Source organism: Mirounga angustirostris, unplaced genomic scaffold, assembly GCF_029215605.1.
Source record: "Mirounga angustirostris isolate CCGP_5_RB_7025 unplaced genomic scaffold, mMirAng1.0.hap1 SCAF_9, whole genome shotgun sequence".
Taxonomy (NCBI): domain Eukaryota; kingdom Metazoa; phylum Chordata; class Mammalia; order Carnivora; family Phocidae; genus Mirounga; species Mirounga angustirostris.
Window position 1 is genome coordinate 70,111,958 of NW_026991717.1, and position 18,372 is coordinate 70,130,329.

Genomic DNA, 18,372 nt, shown 5'->3' on the forward strand with positions numbered 1-18,372 from the left:
AAATTTGGAGCTTTTTTTTCTAAAGCCACCATTTTATAATATTCAGACTAGATCACTAATTATGAGGGTACATGGAACTATCAGGTTAACTCTATTTAACAAGTTGTTTGGCAACTGAATTAAAGTCCCAAGAAAAGTTTATGGGAAGTTGATGAAAAAGCACAGATTATAGACTTAGAATCTGCTAAAAGTATGACCTCAGACATTAATTAGATCGTCTGAATTCAAACTGATCACTTTAGAGCTAATATACTCAAACTTTTGAGGGAGCTATGAAATATACAGCTTTCCTTCAATTTAAGCCTGGGATATGAATAATTCAATTTTATTTTTTCTGAAAGACAAAAAATATATGAGAAAGAATTTAAAACCTGGAGGAAAAAGGATCAAAGAGGGAGATGTGAGGTAGACAGAAGTAATAAGGAAAGGTTGAGATATGTAGGTGGGAAAACAAGAGGGAGAGCCTCAGAGATAGCATGTTTCATGTATTTGGTATGTGACTATTACTCTCAACCTTGCTTGCCTCCATTCCATGGACTCAAGCCATCTCCAGTTGGCCTAGGGCAAGGAAATATATATATACATATATATAATCTTTATTATAAATATATAATATTTATATTATACATATTTATATATATCTTATTTCACAATTTTTGAACTTCTGACTTAATGTCTATGACTCAATCAGCAGGTATTCTTTAACTGTCAAATAGATATTAATCTGATCATTTCATGGCTGATATTATTATTTGAACGATTACTCTGTCCAAATTGTTTGTTGACAATTTTTCTCTGGTAACTGGTCTCATATAACTCTTTTCTTGCTCAAGCTGTGGGTCTCAAGTATATGTGTGTGTGTGTGCCAGGGATGGCCAGCAATCCCTGTACCAACGAATGAAAGATGACTCCAAACTTTGCCGTGAAAGAGAGGAGAAGTCAAGGGGGTCAACGCTCAGAGACAAGACTGTGTGCTCTTCTGTGCTCCTGCTTTTATTGGTCCTTCATGAGAATCACAAATCCTTATCGCTGTTTCTCAAGCATGTGATGTGTGACAAGGGGTCTTACTGAAACTGGGAGGATTTATGGGAAAGATGCAATATGCTGATATGCGTGTTCCTCTAAACATAGCCTAAGGGACAATGCACACATCTCTTAGATCACAGGGCGGCTGTTTGGGCTAAGAGAGCTTCAAGGAAGGTAACTCCTGGCGACATTCCTATGGCAGAGTGGTCACGCAGGCCTTGGCATTCCAAAGGCCTAGGCCCTCTCCGAAACCCTCCCTCGCCCCCAGCGGCCTCCGTGTTACATTTTAGCAAGCCAGGTATTATGGCTGATTTCATGCTCTACATTAACCCCAACATGTGTGTAATCTGTAGAAATTGTGAAACTAATTTAATTTATATTTTGGTTTGTTAATAAGACCAAACCAAATTCACTGCTACATTTTGAAAGGACTCTATATCCTGAATATTTGCAATTCTTTCCGGTTATACAATCAGTAATACTTCACGTTTTTCCTGTTCATAGTACTTTGTTGCTTAATATTTATGTTTGTAATGGATTCTTATTGGGCACATTAAACTGAAAAGGACAAACATAAAGCCAGATTTCTGAGTGAGGAATCTGCCGTACTTTTGAAGCTAGCAGGAAAAAGGATAAGACTAAAGTTATAAGCTCAAAAATTCTGCAGGGCAGGGCACCTGGCTGGCTCAGTTGCAGAGCCTGCAACAACTCTTGATCTCAGGATTGTGAGTTTGAGCCCCACATTTGGGTGTAGAGATTACTTGAAAAGAAAAAAACTTAAAAAAAAAAAATTCTGAAGGGCAAAACTGAATCACCTAAAATCTTTCAGACTGAGGAGCATGAGATCCATTAGAATCATAATTAAAACTTGGAAGGGATATATCCAAGGAGCAGGTATAAACCAGAAGTATACTGAGTCTTATAAAAACTACAATCTGATTCAAATAAGTTCAGTACTTGATTGGATTGAGGTGATTACACTTTAACCTTTTATGCCTCATAGAAGAAACTGTAAATAGTTTCTGGAGGAATATATTAAGTCAAATCTATATGATTTTTTTATACACAATGCCTAAAACACATAAAATAAGAACATGCAAAGAAGCCAGGGATATATGCCTCATAATTAAGGGGAAAATAGAAGAAGAACACAGAGGGCTCAATTGTTGAAATTAGTGGAATATAAAATCACATATTTTTAAAAAGAGCTTAAACAGTTGAAAAAATGGAGAAAACATAAAAAATTTTAATAGAGAAATGGAATATGTAAGAAATAACCAAATGAACTGAAAAAGCCACATAGAGTTATAAATTTAAGTGGGCTTAAAAACAGAGTGAACACAGAAGATGAATTAGTGGATTCAAAGACAAGTCAATAGATAGTATCCAAACTGATGTACAGAGATATAAAACACAAAAACCCTCAGAATATACATGTGTATACACACACAGAAATAATAATTATTTTATATAAAGGTTTGTGTTTCAGACTCTCTATTTTGGAATGTTACAAAGTACAAAAGAGCATGTTATCTTTTTTATTTTTTTAAAGATTTTTTTTTTAATTTATTTATTTGACACAGACAGAGAGGGAGAGCACAAGTGCAAGCACAAGCAGGGTGAGGGCAGGCAGGGGAGACACAGGCTCCCTGCTGAGCATGGAGTCCAATGTGGTGCTAGATCCCAGAACCCTGGGATCATGACCTGAGCCGGAGGCAGACGCTTAACTGACTGAGCCACCCAGGCGCCCCAGACCATGTTACCTTTAAAAAACAATATGAAATTGGATACTGGCTCCTTGGCCCTGGGAGCCCATTGCCACCGCTTGTTTTGGGGGCCAGCGTGATCACCTGCAGCGCTGGGTGAAACAGCAACTGTTAGAGGCCAGTGTGGGGAGGATCATGGTCTCCCAGGCTCCTAGGCAGCTCCAGAGCTTCAGCAGTATTGCATGCAGAATGCCTGCAAGGATGCCCTGCTGGTAAGTTTTCCAGCTGGGAGCCCAGATCCTGTGCAGGATTCTAAAGGCTGTAGGGAAGAAATCTCCTGAGGAATGACTTTTCAGTGCAAAGCGATGACCTTCAAGTCCCAAGAAAATACTTTTCTCCAGCCACATGACTTTCATATATTTTCAGACCTTTCCTGTGGCTTTGGTCCTATAGTCAAAATTCTATGGAAATTTATGAGTTTCTACTTAGATAAGGAAACTGGATGAAGGAGTACATTTTAAATTATAAGCACCATAGAAATCTTGCAGAAGTAGTTTATGAGTAGAAATTCAAAGAAAACATTTGTGAGGTAACACTCCTTGTTACCTTGTTACACTTCTCAATTTAGTTATTGATGTGGGTCTTCGAGGGCATGGTCAAGAAAGAATTCTTAAGACGTTTTTGGTGCCAAAAGGTGCTTTTATTAAAGCATGGAGACAGGACCCATGGGCAGAAAGGGCTGCACTTTTGCTGTATGAAGCTGGTGGTTATATGCTTGGTATTCAAGGGAGAGGGGACATGCAAGGAGTGTTACCTCACAAATGTTTTCTTTGAATTTCTACTCATAAACTACTTCTGCAAGATTTCTATGGTGCTTATCATTCAGCTCAATATTAACCATCGGTGAGATGTACAGACAGTCATGAGACCCTTTAAGAATGTAGTAACCAGCACGTATTTGATCCTTACTGGAGCTATGTAGGCTACAGATCAGCCTTCTGGGCTAAAGGTGAACATTCTTCTGCTTCCATCCCTCTTCAGTTATGTTATATGTAGTAATAAACAATTCACAAACTTTGTATATAATCCGGTTGCTTACAGGCCATCTGAACACTGAAGTGAATTAAATGGATAATTTATTCTAAAATCAGACTTTTGGTCCTCACTTTCATAGCACTTTTCCCTGTTTTTATCTGATACAGATAATGAACTTTCTAACCCATTTACAAATAAAAAGAGAAGAAGCAAAATCCCCAAAGGTTGTTAGTATATCCATCTTTGTATTTAATTTAGCACATCTTCTGAAGATAATTGCACTGTTTCACAAATGGCTAAAATATGAGGTTGAGGGAACAACACTTTCATCAGATTATAATTATGATTCATTTCTTTTCTGAGTATGGTAAGGAATACTTAAGTATTACCTTTACTGCTGTCTCTCCAGATAAGGTAGCTAAAATATCAACTGAGAGACTGATTTATCCATTTATAAATAAAAGAGCAATATTCAATGCACTGACCTAGTGACCAAAATTTAGAGATCTATGTGAAATGTTTTGCTCAAAGAAATGCTTAGCATAAATAGAAAATATTAAGATAAGGTATTGAAGTAGCAGCACCAATACTAGTAAGTAACATTAACTTGTTATTAATTTTAAGTCATTCTTGAGCACAACCAAAATCATAGTCATAGAGACTTGTCAAATTTTGCAGACATTGGAGTTTTTGCATTGTGATCAGCAAATGATTGTGGAATAGGATAGAATTGGCATAAAACTTGTATCTGGAGATACACATGGTTTCCATATGTGAGTTGGAGAATGCTTCCCAGTCCCAAGCAACAGGATAGGCATGGCTAATTTAGAGATCCTAAGTGAACATTCTAATACCGTGAGACCCTGAAATACAGAAATCCATATGCTAACATCATAATCTCTTAATGGCATTTTTAATTTCTTTGTTCCTTAGAGTATAAATGGCTGGATTTAGGAGAGGTGTGATGACTGCATAAAATACAGCAAGAAACTTGTCCACCCAGGTGATGCTGAGTGGCCACAGGTAGATAAAGATGTAAGGCCCAAAGAATAACACTACCACTGTGATGTGGGCAGTGCAGGTGGAGAGAGCTTTGGATGCCCCATCCTTAGAGTGAAGGCAGATGGTAAACAGAATATAAGAGTAAGAGACTAGCAACAGAATGAAGCAGGTGGTTGCCAGTACCCCACTGTCAGCATTTATCCACATTTCTAGAATAGAGGTGTCTGTGCAGGCTAGCTTGATCACCAATGGAATATCACAGAAAAAGCTATCCAATTCCTTTGGTCCACAGAAGGGCAGCTTTATAATCATAGCTAGTTGGCTTACTGAATGCACAAGCCCAATGATCCATGATGTCATCACTAACCCAATGCACATTTGCCTGTTCATGATGCTGGAGTAATGAAGTGGCTTGCAGATAGCCACATAATGGTCATAGGCCATTGAAACAAGCAGCACCATCTCACCCCCTCCAAAGAAATGTCCAAAGAAAATCTGACACATGCAGCCTTCAAAGGAGATAGTCTTGTTTTCCTTGAGAAAGTCTGTGATCATTTTAGGGGTAGTGACTGAGGAAAGGCAGAAGTCAATGAATGAAAGATTGGCTAACAGGAAGTACATGGGGGAGTGGAGATGAAGGTCAGCAATAATTAGGAGCACAATGAAGATGTTGCCTAAAATGGTGATCAAATAAAGTGAAGAAAATATCGCTAGTAGGAAGACCTGGAGCTCCCATGAACTACAAAGCCCCAAAATAATAAATTCAGACACCACAGACTGGTTTACTTCTTCCATTTAGTCCAGTTTGTTCTAAATTTATCTGAAGAAAAGACAGGAAATTAGATTTTCTGAATAAAGAGTATGTGAATCAAGAAGATTTCTTATACATTGCTGATGGAAGTGTATACTAATATAATCAATCTAGAAAAATGTTGGCCTTATCTTGCAAAGCTCAATATTCATGAATTCTGTGGTTTATCATTTTCACTCCCATTTTCATACCCAAGATAAACTCTTATATATGTATATAAAGAGAAATATAATAATCCCCATAAACAAGAGAATGGAATATTATTCAGAACCATAACAAATTACAATTATAAAATGATACAGATGTATCTTAGACATAATAATGAAAGAAAAAGAAGTCCAAAATGGATCCACTCAGCACAGTTTTTATAAAATGAAAAGCAATAGAAAAATAACAGTATACATTGCAGGAACTCATATGAGTGATAACACTATGTACAGAAAGAGAAGATGTAAGATGTAAATAACCTCAAGTAAAGAGAGGTGAAAGGTCAGCATAAAGATGAGCACATAGGGTGGTTTGAACGAGGCAAAGACGGAACCGAAGCTGGGCACAGGCCGTGGACGTGGTCCCACCGAGAGCCGAAAATGGCAGTGAACGTATATTCAACATCAGTCACCAGTGATAACCTGTCGACATGACATGCTGGCCTGGATCAATGAGTCTCTGCAGCTGAATCTGACGAAGATCGAACAGTTGTGCTCAGGGGCTGCCTACTGTCAGTTTATGGACATGCTGTTCCCTGGCTCCATTGCCTTGAAGAAAGTGAAATTCCAGGCTAAGCTAGAACATGAATACATCCAGAACTTCAAAATACTACAAGCAGGTTTTAAGAGAATGGGTGTTGACAAAATAATTCCTGTGGACAAATTAGTAAAAGGAAAGTTTCAGGACAATTTTGAATTTGTTCAGTGGTTCAAGAAGTTTTTTGATGCAAACTATGATGGAAAAGACTGGGACCCCGTAGCTGCCAGACAAGGTCAAGAATCTGCAGTGGCTCCCTCCCTTTTGCTCCAGCTCTGAACAAACCGAAGAAACCTCTCAGCTCTAGCAGCGCAGCTCCACAGAGGCCCATTGCAACACAGAGAACTACTGCAACCAAGGCTGGCCCGGGTGTGGTGCGAAAGAATCCTGGTGTGGGCAACGGGCATGATAAAGCCGCTGAATTGATGCAGCAGGTCAACGTATTGAAACTTACCGTCGAAGACTTGGAGGAAGAGAGATTTCTACTTTGGAAAGCTAAGGAACATTGAATTGATTTGCCAGGAGAACGAGGGGGAAAACCCGGTATTGCAGAGGATCGTGGACATTCTGTATGCCACAGATGAAGGCTTTGTGATACCTGATGAAGGGGGCCCACAGGAGGAGCAAGAAGAGTATTAAGGGCCTGGGCCAGCCGAGCAACATCCGAATTCTTTACTCCAAATCATGTGCTTAACTGTAAAATACCTACTTTTATTATTCTTAGAGGATTCACTGGTTTCTTTTCATGAGCAAACAGTACCTCTTCTTAAAGTGCACTTTATAGAAGTTTCACCCCTTTTCCAATGAGTTTGAGTTAGGAGCTTTTACCCTGTAGCAGAGCAGTATTAACATCTAGTTGGGTCACCTAGGGAACAAAGAGGCTGACCATGGGGCTCATCGTGTGGACGCTGGTAACACTGATTACTGGAGAAGGTGTTTTTATGTGATACACTGAGGTGGAGACCTCAGTAGAGAAATGTAAAGACTGATTTGAATTTTAAGCTAATGTGAAATCTTGGCAGAGAACGTTTTAATAAATAAATGCCTTAAAAGAGAAAAGATGAGCACATAAGCAGTTGTATGTTATTAATTATTTAGATCTTGTATTAGATCTTTAGATCATGTTTTCATCAGCATAATTTTATCATTAAACAAGCAAACAAACACAAAATGGGCTTGCAAAAATAGTGAAACTATGTTATGAATCAAGAATTATGGTCAATTTGGGGTGCCTGGCTGGCTCAGTCAGTAGAGTATGCAATTCTTGATCTTGGGGTTGTAAGTTCAAGTGCCATAGTGGGTGTAGAAATTACTTTAAAATAAAATCTTTTTTTTTAAAACAGAATTATGATCACTTCAATACTGTAGACCTGAGGTAAAATAACAATTTTTAAGATGACATTTTATTGTGTAGGGGCTATATGTTAGAAAAATAGTTCCTAGTTACAAATCTGAAAAACGGAAGCAATGTTTAACATAATTGAAGGTTAATTTTTTTAATGAATAAATAGATGAATCAGTTTTTAAAGAGAGATATTAATACTATTTTTGACAAAATGACAAAACTTTTTCACTAATGAACATAATTAACTAAGTACAAGAGCAGATAAACTATCAAAAAGAAGGTAGTTAAAAATCATTAAAGAATAAATGTTCCAGGCATAAAGAAAGGATAAATCCTGAATGAGAGGAAGAAATTGTTCTCTGTTCATGACATTCAAAGCTTACATAACCTGTAAGAAATTACTTACAGCCTGAAGTATACCTCAGCCATAATGAATCCTGAAGTTTAGTTTTGAATATCAAACTCTAAAATGTGTTTCGAAGCCATTCTGTCAGACACGGTATAGGACCATCAGATACACAATCTGGTGTTAGGTTTCCAATTCCAAACAAGATGGCTTCTGAGAAACTAAAAGCTGGAAATCTCTGCATGGACTAAAATGATCCAAAGTCTGTAATTAACTCTGGGAGAGAGACTATGCATCAAGCTACTTGAGGAAAATATATATATATATATATATTTTGTATTACAAATGAGAGTTTCAGAGTTAGGCAGATTCCTTCATTTCCCACATATCCATCTGGAAGCCATTTCCATTCAGTCTCATTTGCTTTAGCCTGAGAAGTCATGATTTTTGAAAGATGTTCCAGGAATCTTTGGCAGAAGACTTTCTTTTGCAATAGCAGAGTAAATGGCAAGTACAAATTAATTAGATTTCTTATCAAAGAAGTTAGAGAAACTTTAAGTTTGCTTTTAAACTTGTCATTTTTGCTGTTTAAATTAATTACCTTAAAATCTAACAATCCTCTCAGGCTAGAAAATAGATTCATATTATTTCTCTCTCTCTTCTTTTTTGTTTTTCTCTCTTCCCAGTTTCCTTTTTCCTTCTTTTTTTTGCCATCTGCTTCTGCCACCTTCTTTTAAAAATTTGTTGATCAGAAGGGCTTTGCCACAATGGATCAGTTATCTCCAGCAGCCACTACTAATTCTTTTTTTTTTTTTTAAAGATTTTATTTATTTATTTGCGAGAGAGAGAATGAGAGACAGAGAGCGTGAGAGGGAGGAGGGTCAGAGGGAGAAGCAGACCCCCTGCTAAGCAGGGAGCCTGATGTGGAACTCGATCCCAGGACTCCAGGATCATGACCTGAGCCGAAGGCAGTCGCTTAACCGACTGAGCCACCCAGGCGCCCCCCTCTACTAATTCTTGATGACTGGTGTTTGTAGTCCTCTATCAAAGTTGGAAACCAGCTCTACAGTACTTTTTTTTCCTTTTCTATATAACTCAGAGCTATGATAAATATTTTTAATCATTGTTTCATAACCATGGCAACAATCATACTCATTTTACTGCTGAAAAGCTGAGTTAAAAGGTAAATGCCCAAAGTAACACAGTTAATAGAGTCTATTTGGAGTTAGCTTCTGGAAAGAATGTTGGTTTAGAGCAAAGTTTAGTTCAGTTTTGAGAAGAAATAGGATTTCTATGAATCAAGAAAAATATGTATTCTTAAGACTAACCATGAGAGACTATGGACTCTGAGAAACAAACTGAGGGTTCTAGAGGGGAGGGAGGTGGGAGGATGGGTTGGCCTGGTGATTGGTATTAAAGAGGGAATGTAGGGCGCATGGGTGGCTCAGATGGTTAAGCGTCTGCCTTCGGCTCAGGTCATGATCCCAGCGTCCTGGGATCGAGTCCCGCATCGGGCTCCCTGCTCCTTGGGAGCCTGCTTCTCCCTCTGCCTCTGCCTCTCTCTCTCTCTGTCTCTCATGAATAAATAAATAAAATCTTTAAAAAAAAAAATAAATAAATAAAGAGGGAATGTATTGAATGGAGCACTGGGTGTTATATGCAAACAATGAATCATGGAACACTACCTCAAAAACTAATGATGTAATGTAGGGTGATTAACATAATAAAATAAAATTAAAAAAGAATACATATTCCTTATAAGAATACATGTCCTATGAAGAGGTAATTGACATAAGAAATACAAATGCTTAATAGCTATATGAAAAGTATTCTCTGTATTTGTAATAATTCTGTTATTGCTCTTGGCACTACCTACTTCAGGTTTCCTCTAATTTAGTCTGTTACCCTCACCTCTGTCTATAATTAATGGGTTGTTGATATTGTTGTTTAAATCCACGAAGGTGATCAGATACCAGGGATGAAAATGGCTAGAAAGTACTAGATGTAGGAGGGCCTTTTAATTTCTTCTAATATGGTCAAGAAGAATTTACTGAACTTATTTTTACTGTGTATTCTGATCACTTTTGGACACTGCAGATGAAAAAGAATTAGTCTCTAGGTGCTGTAGGTTATACCAAAGCAATAAAAGCCTATGCATGTTTTCTCACCTAATACTTGCTTTAAAAGTTGTTAATATTATTTTAATTGAATTACAAAAGACAAAATATTACTGCTAAATTAAGTATATTAATAGTCATTAATAATACTGTTATAATTTATTTTCAAGCATGTCCTAGGTGGGAGAGTTAAATCACCAGATTCCAAGAGTATAATTATAAAATCAAATGACTTAAAGCAGAACTAACCAAAGAGAATCAAAACTTAGGGGAAAAAAAAGAAGGAAAGAAGAAAGAAAATGAGACAATTCCTGTTTTTGTTTTTTGAGCTACTAGTTTCAGGTGGTGTGAAAACTAATCTGTTTCTTTCTATGTCTCCCCCTTTCTCCCCCTGAATACTGACTGTGTACCAGAAACTTTTACTCACATTGTCTAATTTAATCTCCACAATAACCCCATGAAATAGGTCTTATTACTCTGAGGCTGACTCCCAGTGTAACCTGGTAGAAGTTTCAGAACAAAGAAATAGTGTGACTGGGGTGTACACTCAATGTCTCTGACTCTTGTCCTTCTCCGACTTTGGTACCATTCTGCACTTCCTTCTCTTCATTTCCAAAAGCATAATTCCATCCCCTGGTAACTATTGACTGTTAAAACTTTTGAGAGATTTCATTCCATATTTTCTATCAGGTTTTTTCCTGAGCTTAATTATTAACAATTTTCTCCATGTTTGGAAATTTCTGTTCATTATGCCTACATATCTGTGTCTGGAACAGTCCCTTAATCCAGAAAAACTGTAGACCCCGCTGAATGTGGTGCTGTGAGAACACAAATACTTCTTCAACCAGGGCATTTAGGGAGGGGTGACACCGAATAGAAGGCATTCTTTCTGATGCTATAGGCAGCCCAAAAGTCCCAAGATATAGCTGGGAGAAGAAACCCTTGATATATCTGGAAGCTGTGCAGAAATTCCAAGCCATCCCAATTAGTATGTATGGATATATGGTATTAAAACATTATGAAAGTGTTTTAAATATGATAGAGGAAGGGAATTATGGGAGCAGTTAAGAAACTTACAGAATATAGACTGTACCTTCTTACCAGAGGAACACCGTATTTGATCATATTTTTTTCCGATGGATAAAGCACTGTTTATACTCAGACTAGGATCTGGAATAAAATATTGCAGCAAAACAAATAATCTACTTTCAGTTGTGACCAGTATTCATGTGAGAGTGTGAAGCATATATTCACTGTAGAGAATAGCCTCTGGAGTAGGAAACTACCTATGCTATGTTCCCTTGGGACCTCTTAATTTCTGAGTCTCTCTGAATTGAGAATATCACCTGAAAGTGTGCCTTTCGTCAAGGTTAAAGACAGACCGGGTCAGTACAATCATAACCTTTCCAGTGATGGAAATTAAGTACAGTTATAAAGCATTTCTTTGGCTACCTTTTTTTTTTTTAAAGAAAAACATTATTTTACAACTAAGTTGCCATTTAGTTCTAGTCCTTTTAGAAGCCAGATGATTTAGGTGAGTGGTCAGAGAAGACAGCAGAGGGAAATGAGCAGGTTACTGATGTGCACCAACTGTACCTATGACAGAATAGCCAGTCTTGAATTGCTGGTTTTGTGAGTTTTAATGGAGAGTAGAAAAACATTTTGAAGTCTCAAGAATTTTTGTGGTTACATGAACAATGTTCTAAGTTTAACATTTAATGTCAGCATCATTAATATTCTTTTAAATAACAAAACAATAATGGAAGCCTACCTCTTTATTTTCATTATAAAGTATAATGTAAATTCAGTATTATTGATCAAGAATCCAACACTTTAGAGGTTTGAGAAAGAAATATGATAGTCTGCCTCTATCTGCATTTTCTTCTTATTTTTTTTTAACCACACACAAAAAAATCTGTTCACATTTTGGTGGGGCTGTTTCAGTTTTCTTTTCATGCAATTAGATAATTATATGTACACATGTCCATATATATATAATTGGAGGAGTCTTGTTTGAATATATAAGATATAGAAATGTACTTTAACTTCCAATTTATTTAAAATCAATTTATGCTTAAATATCTTTCATTCAATGTTAATGATTGCTTTTAGAAAAATAAAGAGAAATTAAGAGAAAATTTATTTAAAACATACCTCTTTTTTTGTTCAAAAGAAAAGGTACATTTTTAAGTGTTCTTTTCATAGTTTAAGGATGGATGCTTGGAGATTGGAAAGCAAATGTAGAAAAACAATGAGGTACAAAGATAGGATTGTTGGGCTTGACATTAACTATGTGGATAGTGTCAATGATGTGAATCCACTGGTCAGCTTGGCTGAAGATCAGATAGAGAAAGGAAGGTGGTGTCTTGAGACATAGCTTAGAAACATCTCTACATTAAAGTGTAATTGGCTGTGTTTAAGGAATGGAAACCATAGACAAACCAGTAAATAAACTATTTAGGTTGCATTGTGTGAATATTATATAATCTGGGGTGTATAAGCATTTTAAAATATGGCAACTACACTAAAATAACTTCGAATATGGACTGGAGCAGAGTCATATATCGTCATCTCAACCCCATTCATAAGCTCATCAAGAAAGAGTGGCTATGATACAGGGTATCTCAGTATGACCTTCTATTTATTTCCTTTCCTTCTTATGGTTAGAGAACTTTTGCTAAATAGACATTTCACTAGTCCTGAGTAATGGGAGACTCTACACAGGTTCCAAGCATTTACCAAGTATAGACTTCATAGTCAGTATAGACTTCATAGTCACTATCCCTGTATATGAAACATTCTATGTAGGTATTCTAGGGAGTAAATGAATCTTGTGTTTCAGCTCTACCAATAAGAGAAGACAACAGTAGAGGAGGGGGTCAATCTAGTCAACTGAGAGAGTTTTTAATATTGTTATTTGAGGGAGAAGGGGGTAGTTACCTCATTAAATCTTGCTCACCTATCCCTAGGTAAAGCTAAAAGAGTAGAAAGTCTCAGAGACTTTCACCTTGGAAGATGAGCATTTATGTAGCAAAGGGCACTTGGATATATCATCTACCTGAAGGGGTCCGATCAGGCAGATGGAAGTGATTTCAAAGGACTGGGCAAAATATAATTTGATAGAGGATGAAAGTAATACCTCTCGGTCATATTGAGAAATTCACTTAATGGGGATTTTAATCAACCACCACAGATGTCTCAAAATATTTTTATTGGAACTGAATGATGATTCTGCTCATCCTGGACATAAGAAAGCTACTGTGGGGACAATGTTATAATAGTACATCATAATCCTGAGACACATGTCACTATCCACAGCTGACTGGAGAGGTGCTAAAATGTTTCCTGGCCAATGGACTAGCCACATTGCATGAGAGTGATGATGAAAATTTGAATAACTGCCTGATAGGAGCAAGCCAGGTAACCAAAATAGCATGAGCTCAGGTATGAGAGTTAAAATGCATGCACACACTCAAAAAGACTAAAAACTTGAACAATGCCCATTGGATTTATATTATTCATTAATGTTCACAGTGGAGGAAGGAGGTGAAGTTTAAATAATTATGTATGCAAATGAGTTGTTGCCTAATTAAAAAGGCATCCACATGTATATATCATAGGGGATGTTGGGAAAAAGATGAAGACATTCATGTCTTAAATCAGAATGTGGATTATGTTAGAAAGGGCTATTCTAAGATCACTGACTCAAAAAGAATTATAATTTGGAGTAAGTAATTATTGCACAAAAAGGAATTTACTTACACAAATAGAAATTTTCTTGAATGCTGGCTTGGATCTTCTCCTGGACTGACAGCATAAAGAGCAATAGGCTAGTGGCATTGGGGTCCCTGATCAGCAGACTGCTCATAATTCTCAGTTTGTGCTGACCACCTAAATTCAGGTGGGCTTCTATGAAGTAAAATAAAGGCAATTAAAACTTTGTTCTTTTATTTGGCTTTATTGTCTTTTGTAGCAACTGCTTGTTTGAAAGAAAACTAGAAATTATTAAGGCAACTAAAACTGAGTCTAGCTATTCCAACAGGTATGAGGTAATAGCTCATTGTAGTTTTGATTTGCATTTTCCTGATGATTAGTGATGTTGAGCATCTTTTCATGTGTCTGTTGGCCATCTGTATGCCTTCTTTGGAATAATGTCTATTCAGGTCTTCTGCCCATTTTTTAATTGAGTTATTTGTTTTTTTGGTGTTGAGTTGTATGAGTTCTTTATATATTTTGGATATTAAACCCTTACTGGATATATCACTTGCAAATATCTTCTCCTATTCAGTAGATTGTCTTTTTGTTTTGTTGACGATTTCCTTCACTGTGCAAAAGCTTTTTATTTTGGTGTAATCCCAATACTTTTGCTTTTGCTTTCCTTGCCTGAGGAGATGTATCTAGAAAAATGTTGCTATGGCTGATGTCAGAGCAATTATTGCCTGTGTTCTAGGATTTTTATGGTTTCAGGTCTCACATTTAATTCTTTAATCCATGTTGAGTTTATTTTTTGTGTAGGGTGTAAGAAAGTGGTCCCCACTCTTATTTTCTGCACACAGCTGTCTGGTTTTCCCAGCACCATTTATTGAAGAGACTGTCTTTTCCCCATTGTATACTCTTGCCTCCTTTGTCATAGATTAATTGGTCATATAAGTGTGCATTTGCTCTGGGCTCTTTGTTCTGTTTCACTCATCAACGTGTCTGTTTTTGTGCCAATACCATACTGTTTTGATTACTCCAGCTTTGTAGTATATTTTGAAATCTGGGAATATGATACCTCCAGCTTTGTTCTTCTTTCTCAGGATTGCTTAACTATTCAGGGTCTTCTGTGATCCGTAGAATTTTTATATTAATTGTCCTAGTTTTGTGAGTAATGCTGGTGGTATTTTGATAGGGATTGCATTGAATCTGTAGATTGACTTGGGTAATATGAACATTTTAAAAATATTAATTCTTAATCCCTGAGCATGGAATATCTTTCCATTTGTTTGTGTCATCTTCAGTTTCTTTCCTCAGTTTTATAATTTTTGGAGTACAGGTCTTCCACGTCTTTTTAACCTTAAGTTTATTCCCAGGTAATTTATTCTTTTTGGTGCAATTGTAAATGATCTGTTTTTTTTTTTTTTTTCAAAGATTTTATTTATTCATTTGAGACACAGAGATACAGAGAGAGAGAGAGAGCATGAGCAGGGACAGAGGCAGAGGGAGAGGGAGAAGCAGGCTCCCCGCTGAGCCAGGAGCCCGACGTGGGGCTCGATCCCAGGACCCCGGGATCATGACCCAAGCCGAAGGCAGATGCCCAGCGACTGAGCCACCCAGGCGCCCCAAATGATCTGGTTTTTAAAATTTCTCTTTCTGCTACTTAATTATTGGTGTATAGAAACACTACCAATTTCTTGGTATTAATTTTGTATCCTGCCATTTTTCTGAATTCATTTATTACTTGCTGTGGTTTTTTTGTGGAGTCTTTAGGATTTTATATGTATAGTATCATGTCTTCTGCAAATAGTGATAGTTTACTTCTTCTTTACCTATATGGATGCTTATTTCTTTTTCTTGTCTGATTGCTGTGTCTAGGACTTTCAGTACTATATTGAATGAAAGTGGTGAAAGTGGACATCCTTGTCTTGTTCCTGATCTTAGAGGAAAAGCTCTCCATATTTTACCATTGAGTATGATGTTAGCTGTGAGTTTTTCATATATGGCCTTTATTATGTTGGGGTATATTTCATCTAACCCCATTTTGTTGAGAGTTTTTATCATGAACGGATATTGAATTTTGTCAAATGCTTTTTTTGTATCTATTGAGATGGTCATATGATTTTTATCCTTTTTGTTGTTGATGTGGCATATGATGTTCATTGAATATCAAACCACCCTTGTATCCCCAGAATAAATCCCACTTGATCGTGTTGAATGATCTTCTTCATATATTGCTAGATATAATTTGTAATATTTTGTTGAAGATTGTGTATCTGTATTCATCAGGGATATTTGCCTGTGGTTTTCTTTTTTTATGGTGTCTTTTTCTGGGTTTGGTATCAAGGTAATTTTGGCCTCAAATATATTTGGACGCTTTTCTTCTGCTTCTGTTTTTTGGAATAGTTTGAGGTGAATAAGTATTAACTTTTCTTCAAATGTTAGGCAGAATTCACCTGTGAATCCACATGTTCCTGGAATTTTATTTTTTTGGTAGGTTTTTTTTCTGATTTAATTTCATTACTTAAAATTGATTTGTATTGTTTATCCTGGTTTTGTGAATAATGCTGGTGGCTGTTCAGATTTTCTATTTCTTTCTGGTTCAGTTTTGGAAGATTGTGTGGTTCTAGGAATTTATCCACTTCTTCTAGATTTCTAGTTTGTTGGTATATTAATTTTATAATCGTTTATATTTATGTGGTGTCTGTTATTACTTTACTTTCATATCTGATTTTATTTATTTGGGTCCTTTTCTTTTGATGAGTGGGTAATGATTTATCAATTTTGTTCATCTTTTCAAAGAACAAGCTCTTGGTTTCACTAATTTCCTTTCTTTCTTTCTTTTTTTTTTTTAGTTCTATGTCATTTATTTCAGCTCTCATCTTTGTTTTCTTCCTTCTACACACCATGGGCTTTGTTCTTATTTTTCTAGTTTCTTTAGGTAAAAGAGGGAATAATTTGGATTTGTAATTCAGAGAAGCCTACATAACAAGTGAGATCTAAAATATTCCTGAAGCACATAAAAATAGAAAACAACTGTAATTTTAGAGTAACAGTAACTAATATACATAGTCTTTGGGTATTCACATGTGATTCATCATTTAAACTTATTTTATTTTTATTTTTTGTCTGAATGTAAATAGTTTGCTCAAGATCACAAAGCTGTTAAGTGGTAGACCTAGATTTCAAAGTGAGGAAGCCTGACTCAGAGAACCTGTGTTCCGAGACACTATACTGTGAAGAATGAAGAAAAAAATGGTAGAAAATACCAGTGGAACAAAGAACATTGTGTGGGATCATGCTATGAGAGCCATTTATAATTTCTTATTGGCCTTTGTTCTGCTCATTTAATGAACAACTATAGTGAAAATTGAAAAATTCTGTTTGAGGATACCTACAGCAGATCCATTCAAAGCCAAGTCCTCGTACATTTCTGTAAGGTGCTACATGACCTGATCCCTGTTTATTCCTTTGATTGATTTCCTACTACTCTGTCCCTTATTTACTCTACCCACCTTAAATTCCTTACTGTTCCTAGAACATGTTAATCATGCTTTATGCTATAACCTTATGGCTTTTGCAATAGTTGCCCTTCTAACTGACACATAATTCCCCTAGTTGTCCTTATGTATAAACCCCTCAATTTCTTTAAGTCTTTCTTTAAATATTACCTACTCAAAGATGCCTTTCCTATGCTGACCATTCAATTTAATACTGCAATCAGCCTGACCCTGGGTACTCATTTTCACTTTTACTTTGCTCTACTTCTTTTTTGACCCCCCACTGCACAGATCAGCTTCTAACATAAACATGTGGTTATTTATTATGTTTATTGATTAGTGCATATTGAGTATTTTCTGTCTTTCACTACTAAATCCTCAAAGACATGAGTATTTATTTTGCTCTCTAATTTACCTCCAGTTATCTGTACAGTAAAAGGTAATGTATAATGTATAATCAATATCTGTGAAATTAACAAACGTAATGATTATGCAATATCTCTTGGGTAATCACAGCTCATCAAGTATATGCAGTATACTTTGATGGGTTATATCAATATTTCTTAGTTTGGAACCTTGATTTCTGGGTGTGAAGTAGACTTCAGGAATATCCCCAACATCATTTGATATAATTTTTTTTGGTCTATGTTACTTTTCTTATTGCAACTTGAGCTGATTAACATAGTGTCCTAACAACCATTAAAACAGATCATTTGACATAATTTAATGGCAAGCAAGACAGGACTGAATATGTGTAGACATGACATTTTGGTAATAAAATATTTGTGGGTCAGGGTGAAAAAGAAATGTTTGATATCACTCAGTTCTGAAAGTGCTGATCTTAGTCAACTAGAGATATGTAAATGTTAAATTATCACTTGAAAAACATGTAACATATTATGTTTTATCCAGCCAGGTTGGTTTCTTGTTAGTGTGAAAATGAGATTATAGCTCTAGAACAGAGAGTTGGTGAGAAAGCATTAAAATAGAATAGATACATGTTCTGTGCAAAAATACCTTACTAAAGCGTTTTAGGACTCTTCC

The 18,372-nt window shown here is 36.2% G+C and overlaps 1 protein-coding gene and 1 pseudogene across 1 annotated transcript; one reads left to right on the forward strand and one right to left on the reverse strand.

The window, feature by feature from the left end:
- Positions 1-4,658: 4,658 nt before the first annotated feature.
- On the reverse strand, positions 4,659-5,570 carry LOC123862366 (olfactory receptor 4K3-like). The gene has a single exon (XM_045901932.2). It carries the CDS (start codon positions 5,562-5,564, stop codon positions 4,659-4,661), a length of 906 nt encoding a protein of 301 aa, XP_045757888.2. The 5' UTR covers positions 5,565-5,570.
- Positions 5,571-6,166: 596 nt separating this feature from the next.
- Positions 6,167-7,371, forward strand: LOC123862367 (microtubule-associated protein RP/EB family member 1-like; annotated as a pseudogene).
- The last annotated feature ends 11,001 nt before the right edge of the window (positions 7,372-18,372 follow it).

Coding starts and splice junctions, on each gene's coding strand:
- LOC123862366 (XM_045901932.2), bottom strand. CDS start 5,564: ATGGAAGAAGTAAACCAGTCTGTGGTGTCTGAATTTATTATTTTGGGG.